Source organism: Morone saxatilis, unplaced genomic scaffold (assembly GCF_004916995.1).
Source record: "Morone saxatilis isolate NCDOM2014 unplaced genomic scaffold, NCSU_SB_2.0 Contig18, whole genome shotgun sequence".
Classification (NCBI taxonomy): Eukaryota; Metazoa; Chordata; class Actinopteri; family Moronidae; genus Morone; species Morone saxatilis.
In genome coordinates, this window is record NW_023339740.1 from 5710586 (window position 1) to 5719998 (window position 9413).

The window sequence follows — 9413 nt, forward strand, 5'->3', positions numbered from 1 at the left end:
CTGTTGTTCAGTAGCTTTTCTTTTTACTAATATGAGAGCAGGGAAGTTGTTCACAGGCAAGTGGCTCCAAATCTGTTTAGTGAGCCCAGTATCGGCAGAGCAGATGTTTCATTCTGACACAGAGAGGTCCTGCCTCCTCCACAGCAGAATGAAATGGGAAGCTGGCCTGCCGCCTGGCCCGATTTTTCTCCCTGCAGTTGCAGCATTGGCATTATAATTGCTCCTGCGTTAGCCCGAACTTGCACCTGACTGGCCGGTCCACTGAACCCCATTCAACGCTTCAGCTTTTGTGTTGTTTCTGCTAATTTTGCAAATTGACCAGAAAAAACAGCTAAAAGGCAGGCTGCTGTGGTTGAAACAAAGCAAGTTGTTTTAATACCTGCCTCCCTGTTGTGTTGTCTTTGCGAGATTGATCTGACATTGAACTGACACAACTGTGTTTTATAGCCTTTGTGGTATCAAATGACATTTCTGTTTATGTACTGTAAATCCACATTTAATCAATAGTCCTGTGTTGGCCTGTGTATTCAGTGATGTGTAATGTTCCTCTACCCCTCCCCCCTTTCCTCTGAACTGTCTCTTTCTCTGCAGTTGTTTCAGTGGAAGCAGTTGGAGAATTTGTATTTCCGCGAAAAGAAATTTGCTGTGGAAGTGAACGACCCACACAGGTCAGAGAAGGCAAACCACTCAGTCTATCTTAACTGATCTTAATAGGTCCTTTCCCTGTTTTTGAAGTGTTCTCATTTTAGCTGCTGCTCTCTTGCTTCCGATGTCCTTATCCTACACCTTACACACAGTGAAGGGCATCTGCTGCCAGTGGCCCATTTAAGACACCATGTTAATAGCTGTAACCTGTAACCTGTGAAATGAGTGTTTTCCTGCTCTTCAAGGGCCAATGTGTTATTCTATGGTTGTTGTAAGACCTCTGCTACTCACATTAGCTTTAATGTGGCACTTTCAGCCACCAAAGCTGTTATTAAATCCCACTGTCTGTTTCAAAATGAGTTTGATGTCACTGCTCGTCTCCTCTTCGGTCTATTATTACACAAACACCCACAAGTTTAATTGGATAAAGATTTTATTTGAATTACTATTTAATCTTTGCGTAACACATCTTTTTAATCTTAATTAAAGCCTTGTTCATCTACCATCAACAGTTCTGTTTCTGTATGCAGTTAATGAACACATTTGCTTCTTGGATTAGCACAAGTACTGAGTGTTTGTCTTATTATCTTCTACAGAAGAACAGTGACCAAGCGAACCTTCGGACAGACTGGCCTGGTCATTCACACGTGGTATGCCAGCCACTCTCTGATTAAAACCATCTGGGTGATGGCCATCAGTCAGCACCAGTTCTACCTGGACAGGAAGCAAAGCAAAGTGAGTGTCTGTTTTCTCCTCACTGGTTTACTTTGTTCACATTTCCTGCCAACTGAGATTTACTCAGAAACAGCATAATACTTATTTTACACTGATGACTTGACCTGTGTATAGAGCTGGTCTCATGTCAAGTGACCCACATAGGTCACAGATCAGGGTCAGGTGTGTGTGTGTGTTTACAGAAGGTCACGCAGGGGAAAAGGTTTGATTCTTTAGGAGCAAATGACTGATATACATAGGTTGTTTGTGTGTTTGTATCGCCCTATTAGGAACTTTAAAATGATTATGATTATGATTATGAGCTATAGTGTTGACCTGTTTTCAACAGACTGTAAAATGAGGCTTCAGACGGATTAAAATGCACTGAGCTTGTCTTTCTCATTCAGTTTGAATATGGACTGACGTTCTGTCTGAAAGGTTATTGTGCAAGTGTCACAGCGTGGTGTAACAGTGACTGTTGCTCATGTGATTCACTGCCTGCGTGTCCCATGCCTGTGACTTGTGTAAATATCTTGGTGAAGTGATATCCCAGGCGTCCAGATTTAATGTAAATACGTTCCATGCTGATCAGCCTTATGTTGGGATTCATTCTTGCTATAAAAGGAATAGTACTGCTGTTATCTTTAACTTAAATAACAGGCAGTTAGGTCGTTGAAAGTGAAAATGCACAAGAGCTTGTAATTGCTCTGAGTGAAATATTTTTACCACACTGCTGATATAGTAGTGCAGAATGATATAGTTGTAGTAGTAGCGCCTATTATTATGCCTATTTTTACCTTGTCTGTGGTCTGAGGAAACGTGTTTAACTCAAAGTAGAACCAGAATTTGCCATATAAAATGTGAAGTGTTTATCTTGGAAGAGATTAATGGGTTTTATGACCGCACCATTGACAATAAATAGAAAAGGGCACAGTGTGTTCACAGCCCAGGTCCTTGTGTGGGTGTTAAAAGATGTCCGAATGCCTTGAAGATACACTCATGGTCCATGTGTTTGTGTTTATGATGCAGTATCAGGGCTGTTATACAGTATGAGTGGTGTGTGTGATGTGCATTTCGTGGTGGAGATGGATGAGCGTGTGTGGCTGCAGTCAAATGGGGTTATTCAGCCACTGTCTTCCCTCAAAGGCAGATGGTGTGTCAGTGTTCATCCAGGAATAGAGCCCACACTGATTGATGATAGAGCAGTGCGCTTGGAGTACTGAGCATGCAAATGGAGCCGCCACGATCGCAGTGTGCTATCATTACAATGAAATACTCACAATCCCTCCTTCATTACTCTTTTCCCTCCTCCTCATCATTGTTTCCTTCCTCCTAACCAACTCTTATCTAACCTACAGTCAAAGATGACCACGACCAGGAGTTCAGGAGACATCGCCATGGACCTCACAGAGATCTGCGCCCCGCGGATCAGTAAACTTTCCAGCATTGAGAGCAAAGACCAGCTCATCATGGCCAGCAATGGCAGCCTCATCTCAGCCGGTAAGCGGAGAGTTAACCGGCTAATGGCTTCTCATCCACGTCAGATTGTGAGAGATGATTTATTGCTATAATTTGTAGTTAATCAGACGTGTGCTTATTCCAGGTTCTGCTGACTCTGAAGTCAGCGAGGAACAGAAGAAAGAGAAGGTTGCCGAGTTGAAAAAGAAAGAAAAGGCGCTTCAAGACACGCTGACACAGAAACTTGAAGAACTGAAGATGATCTGCATGAGGGAAGCTGTGAGTGTCTCTCTTATTCTGTTCTTTTCTCAAGGGCTTTTGAAAGGCGCCCACTCTCAGCTGACTTTTGGTTGTTGTGATTCTCATTTGCAGGAGCTTACAGGCCGTTTGCCTAAAGACTATCCCTTAGCCGCAGGTGAGAAGGCTCCTCATGTACGACGGCGTGTTGGGACAGCCTTCAAGCTGGATGACCTTTTCCCCTACGATGAGGTTAGTGCTGCTGCTGTTGGTGTGTTGTGTTTTTGTCGTGGTATATTTCTCTCTGTTGTGTAATGAAGCATGTCATACTTAATTGAAACCGAGTTGTTACACCACTGTGTTTGTTTACCTAGAGACCATTTGGATCATTTGACTTTTGAGATGAGGATTAGGGGTTTAACCTTTTTGAAAATGCTTTGAGTGAAACATTTGTTGTGAGTTTCCAAATAAATATGAAAGAGAATATACATCTGAATATGAATATGTCAGCACACTAAGAATGAATGTTTATAGATAAATTCCATATTGTGTCTTTGTAGTCTGTTTCTTTGTTCAGAGTACTGCCGTTGATGGGATCTGTCTTCATTTTTTGGAAATTCCCCCCATTAACTGTGTGCGTGCTGTGTTTCCCTGTAGGACCCACATCTGAGGAATCTTGAGAGCAGGTTCGCCTTGCAGCAGAAGATTGTGGAAGCAGCCATCAAGTTATCCAACGAGGATGACCTCGCCAAGACAGTGAAGAAGAAAAGGAGAAACAACTGTCTGGATGCAATGAGGAAGCTGGAGGAGATCGAAAAAGAGATCAACGCCTACAGGATCAAGAAAGGAAAGAAACCCACCCAGAGAGCCTCACTGATCTTAGCAGGTAGCTGTCATAAACTGCAGTGAAAGCTCCACGCGGGTTTTGTTTTGCTTGCCTGTCAAAGCTTGAAATTGATTTTTAAGGTCTATGAATTTTCTGACAAGTGATGATTGATTGAAAGGTGTGTCATTTCCTATGAAAAGTGTATATCAGAGGAGTCTCTAAAGACTATTTTCTCTCCTCTGTTATCAGATGATGTCAACCCTTCAGACCTAAGCTCTCTATCTGACAGCCTCACTCTAGATGATGGTAAGTGCCCAGGCATAGCCGTGCGCATTGTGTGTGTGTTCACTCCCTCCTTCCTCATTTACTGCATTTTAGATCAATTTTGACCAAGAAACCACTTTTTATCTCCCAGATGACGAGCTCATTTCCCAGAGGCAGAGGTCCAGATCGGTTCAGTATTCCCCAAGACCACACCACGCAGAAACTCTGGACATTCACTACAGCAAAGACAGACGGTCTTCTGCCAATGACCAGCAAGCAGACAGCAGGTAAACAGCCAGCAATGACACCCATGAAAGATGATTTTAATTTTCAGTGTGCGTCTGACAGTTGTTTTTCTAGAGGCCCATAAGCATGGAGCTAGTACAGACCTGTAGACTAGATCCACAGCTACATTCCTGCTAGTCACCTCACCTCCCTCCTTCTCCTGGCTCTCCAACAATCTCCCTCTTATCAGCCCAACGCACCGGCTTTAAAAATAGATGGAAAAGAACATGTCGCTGCCTGCGAAGGAGCAGACAACAATTCCAAGCCGAGAGGAGAGGAAAAGGGAAACAGGAAAGCTCTGGAAACTTAGTTTAAATGGCAGCTACTTCATGACTGTTTACAAAGTGATATGGGTGATGTGATGCCCTCAGATTCAGAAGTCGTAATGCTTGCTGTTGCATGAAAAGAATGATCAACGGGGTATGTAATGACTGTCATTCAGGTGTAAGTAATGGCTAAAGTGCTGCATTCAAGCAAACCCAAAGTGTTTTTTTCTGACAGAAGGTGAAGAGAGGGTAGAGGTGTTTATTTCAATAAAAAGCTCAGCCCTATAGAGGCAAAAGCCCTAAAAACATCGTTCTTATCTGTGTTCCAGATTAAATTACGGCCAAGTCCAGGAATCACTCCACTACAGTCACCGTGATGCCTTATCAAGCCACAGCAGCCCATTTAAACCGGCTTCCAGACAGCCACGTGATGCCCGCAGCATGCCCCCCACCCCCCTCCTCACCCGCAATGCCTACAGCAGCACCCAGCTTAGGTAAGGCCTCAGAGACTTTTCAATATCTGTGTCATCAACAGCTCTTTTTTTGGCATATCCGTGAATCAAAACAGAGCTTTTCAATAAAGTGCTTTCCAATTTCAGATCAGAGGACGCTCCGCAACATTTCCGCCAGCGTAGCGGTAGTCTGGAGTCCCAGTCCCAGTTCGTGACAGAGACCGAACCTCCTGTGCCAACGTTCACCTTCTCCCCAGCTCGACGCAGCAACAGCACTGAGGTCCTCGATGACGGCTCCTCCTACACAAGCCAATCCAGTGTGGAGTACAGCGTCCCCGGTAACCACACCCACAGACGCAAAGCTCGCGGTCGCCACAGAAAAGACATGTACGCCAACACGGGCAGCATGCCCAACCTGGCTCAACCAGACGCCCGCTCCTACGCCTACCAGCCCCGACCCCGACCCACCACAACGGCTTACTACGTCACCGGCTATCCCAGCCATGCAGAACCAGAGCCGTACTCTAATGGAGTCTACATGTATGACAATGAGATGGAGGGGCACTATAACGTCAACCCTTCCTACCACCCAACCCCAACAGCTTATCACAGCCACGACATGCACAGTCACTATGGTAACGACGAGATAGACGGCATGTCGCAGAACCCGTACGCCACACTGCGGCCACCAAGGAACCGCCCCGTTCCCCGCAGCAACGAGCAGGTCACCAAGAACATCCAGAAGGCTTTGGTGGCGGAACACCTGAGAGGCTGGTACCATCGCAACGCTGCGCACAAACAGCCAGCGTACAACTACGACTATGACAGAGGCTCCCAGCAGAGCCTGGGCTATCAGACCATGCCTGCACCCTACAGCCACAACAACAGAAACACCTCCTACTCCTCAGGTTAGATCCCTGCACCATATCTCACAGTCTCTAGTGCATGCTTTTGTTGACCCTGGTTTCACATGTAGGTGGGTAATTTGCTGACATGTAAAATTTGTTTCTCTCCAGTGTCCTTAGTGTCCTCAAGTGGAAACTGGCACAGCCATATGAGTGGTGGTGGTGGTATGCTGGAATATGACATGCCTGTGCATGCGCCGCAGTCCTACTCTTACAGTACAGCCCCCTACAGCCACTCCGCCCACAACAGGTGAGAGAGAAAAAAAAAACCTCAGCTCGGCTTCAGCTCCTTATCCAATAAGCCACTCCCTGATCCTCCTTATCCCAGAGCTAAGCGCTAGTGTTTAATTACCTAGAATGGATGGCTACAGAAAATATAAGCTGCTATTTGGTTTTTGTTATTCTTTAACACAACAATACTATGGACTGATGTGCAGCCAATGTTACATTCTCTTCAACTTCTCTGTTAAGTTAGGAAATCAGAAAACATCCATCTGCTTTCACATGACAGCTTGGTTCAGCAGTAGGATTATAGGATCTGTGCAGCCAGCAGTCAGTTCTTCCTCAGAGCTTAAGACTGGTTCTGCTGTCCTTAACTGTCCACTGGCCCCTGCTTTCTTATAGATATGGCACCTCCCAGCTTTTTAAGGGCTCCTGGCACAGCCCTGACGGCCAGAGGCGCTGTGCCTTTTTCCCTGCTAGTTCTTCCTCTTCAGCTTCCTCCTCCACTGCCTCCCTGCCCTCCTCCTCCTTTCCCTCCTCCTCCTCCTCCTCCTACTCCCCTGGCTGTCGGGTCAGGCAGGTGACCTCCAGCCCTGCACAGCCACAATCCTCCAGAGGGCACAGGCTCAGTAAGGTGTCCTTTGTGAAAGGTAGTTCATAGTAAGTAAACAGCAATGGCCGGAGCCTGTGCGTTTGCTTCTTTTAGTCTGTCTGCAATGTGACTCCATAGTCTGCTTGTTGATGTTTTGAAGTGAACTTTGCATTTTTGAGATGTTTGACTGCTCCTTCATTGTCATGTACAATAAGATAATTGCATGGCTTTTTCAAAAACATGCCTGCCCTATTTCCTCTTCCAGCTGGCATATTGTCATCCAGTGGTCACATTCTGCAGTGTGCCTTTAGTGCTCAGATTTTTTTTTTGGTTTGTTTGTTTTCTCTCTGCCGCTTGCCTTCCTCTTGGCCCATATAGAGGCTCCCTGCCCATGTGCTGCCATTCACCCATGACCTTTGCCCCCTTCTCAGGCACAGATGTCCCACAGAGTTTGAGTGGCGGAGCTGTGATAGGATGGCGTGCCCTGCGGGGCCTTTAGAGAGGTGTGGGGCTGTTGCCTATGCGTCTGACCAGGAAAATTTACCCCCTCCCCCCAATAATCAGAGTCACAGCACAGAAGAAAGGGTGAGAGACGAGACTGTAAAACTTGCCCACATGGTTATCATGGTGATGGTGATGTGTCTTTTTTTTATATATATATATATATATGTGGCAGGGACTAGAAGAAAGCTCCAAATGATTTCATATTACTCTTCCTGATTTTTGGTTTATTTCTCTGGGTGTCCTGCGGTGGTGGGAGAGCACTTGTGTGGCAGAGGAAAAAATGTGACCCCTGAGTATAGTCGCATTTGAAGGCTATGCGTTTGCATAATGTCTGTGTGCATCTGCTGTTTTGTTGGGTGTGAATGTTTGACCCTGGGTTTACCCTCTGAAACTGAGATAACCATTAACATGCCTGAAACATACGAGGTAACTTGGTACATGAATGTTTTTATTTGTTTTTTAACCTTTCTTCTTTTATTTTACTTCCTGATCTTGGCACTACAAAGCTGCAATATGACAGGATCGTTTTGACAGCCCAGGGTTAATTCATTCTAAACTCATAGTTAACCACTCACAAGCTACACTCGGTGTGCCACCTGTCTAACGTGTTTCATCTCGTGTGTTTATTTCAGATCCTTTATAGATGTCAGCCAAATGGACCCACACATCAGTAATCAAATGAACACTAACCTGGAGCCAGAAGACCAGATTCACTGGCACGAAGACTCGAAACCAGGAACAATAGTGTAGTTGCCCATCTGCTGTATTCATTTCTCACCTTGACAAGTTGTCACTGTGCCTTAAACTGCACTTACCTGTTTCGTGTCCATGGGATCCAAAGAATGAAGGAACTGATTCTGTGGAATTCAGCTTTTAAAGAAAATGAAGTCTTCTTCTTCTCTTGAATGCCAAACTGGTTTTAAATCATAACAAAAAAAAAAACCCACAAGAGCATCTACATGTCTGGATTGCGAGTGTTTGTGGTGATGGCACTTGGTGATGCACTGAAACTATACCAGGACCTGCTGTGGACTGTGTGGTATAGCCAAAGGGAATGTGGACTAAATCTCTTCAGTGTTTCTCCGTAGAGATAGCGACTTCACAAACCAAGAACTAGGAGCGTCTCTGTAAAAGGATACTTAGCCGCAGTGAACAACGAGAATGACTCATCCTGTTCTGCCACTTACACACATGTATGAGCACTGTAACCATGAAGGATTGGACAAGGATTGATAAGGCCTTTATCAAAATGAAGGATTGAACTCATTAAAAATGAGTCAAAAAAGATGGCTTCTTCCTGGAACATTCTGCAGTCACCAGATCAAATGTTGTCAAAGCATCGCTTGTAGCTACTACAGTGCTTCCTATACTTTTGTTTGTCATTTACAAAGTATCAGATCTTTCTCACTGTCAGTACTTGCTAATACAATTGAGCCAAATGCATCTGTCACACCATTTGAGTATTACCCAAAGTCACCAACTTTGATATCACTGCCACATCTGAAAAGTCACTGCAGGAAGACAGAATATCCAGTTTTGTTGTTGTTGTTTTTTTATTTTTATTTTAACATGGTTATTTCATCCATGCTGGAAATCATGGACTGGTGCTCACAATTTCTCTTTAGAGAATGAAGCTGTATGTAAATGTTGGTATTGTAAATACACTGGTCGTCTTTTTTTTTTTTTTAGAGCATTTTTATGTATTTGAAAAGCATGTAATATATAGTAAACAATTGTTGTTAAGTTGTTAAGCTGGTTCTTAGTAATTTGTATAATTGCATTTGTTTGAATTAAAAAAAATCAGCATTTGAATCAGCTGTTTGGTTTCTAGGTCGTATTTATTAACAAGAATGCAGACTTTGAAGCTTCTCGGGGAAATGTAATGACAAGAAAAAATCTCATCCCTCTGAGTGCAGGAAAACACAGGATTTAAATCCAAATCCATTAAATTAGGTAATTGAACGTCTGTTCAGCCAGTTAATGAAATGGGGTTCGAAGAAACTACAATGATTGTCACCACATATAGAGGAAAATAGCTAAATA

At 44.2% G+C, this 9413-nt stretch overlaps 1 protein-coding gene across 4 annotated transcripts in view; it reads left to right on the top strand.

Moving 5' to 3' along the window:
• The window catches only part of LOC118327824 (FERM domain-containing protein 4B-like), a 46070-nt gene extending 36883 nt beyond the window's left edge, over positions 1 to 9187 (top strand). The window contains exons 12-24 of one of the 4 annotated variants that reach the window (XR_004796721.1): positions 592 to 668; positions 1242 to 1380; positions 2718 to 2859; positions 2963 to 3096; positions 3190 to 3306; positions 3712 to 3940; positions 4130 to 4186; positions 4296 to 4431; positions 5025 to 5189; positions 5295 to 6055; positions 6164 to 6302; positions 6677 to 7451; positions 8003 to 8126. Coding sequence is in view for 3 of the 4 variants with exons in the window: in XM_035661296.1 (XP_035517189.1) it covers positions 592 to 668; positions 1242 to 1380; positions 2718 to 2859; positions 2963 to 3096; positions 3190 to 3306; positions 3712 to 3940; positions 4130 to 4186; positions 4296 to 4431; positions 5025 to 5189; positions 5295 to 6055; positions 6164 to 6302; positions 6677 to 6934; position 8003 (2355 nt within the window). In the remaining variant the exon portion in view is untranslated. Of the gene's footprint in view, positions 1 to 591; positions 669 to 1241; positions 1381 to 2717; positions 2860 to 2962; positions 3097 to 3189; positions 3307 to 3711; positions 3941 to 4129; positions 4187 to 4295; positions 4432 to 5024; positions 5190 to 5294; positions 6056 to 6163; positions 6303 to 6676 lie in introns of all 4 variants that reach the window. The other 3 variants (XM_035661296.1, XM_035661297.1, XM_035661298.1) reach the window with 3 other exon arrangements.
• The last annotated feature ends 226 nt before the right edge of the window (positions 9188 to 9413 follow it).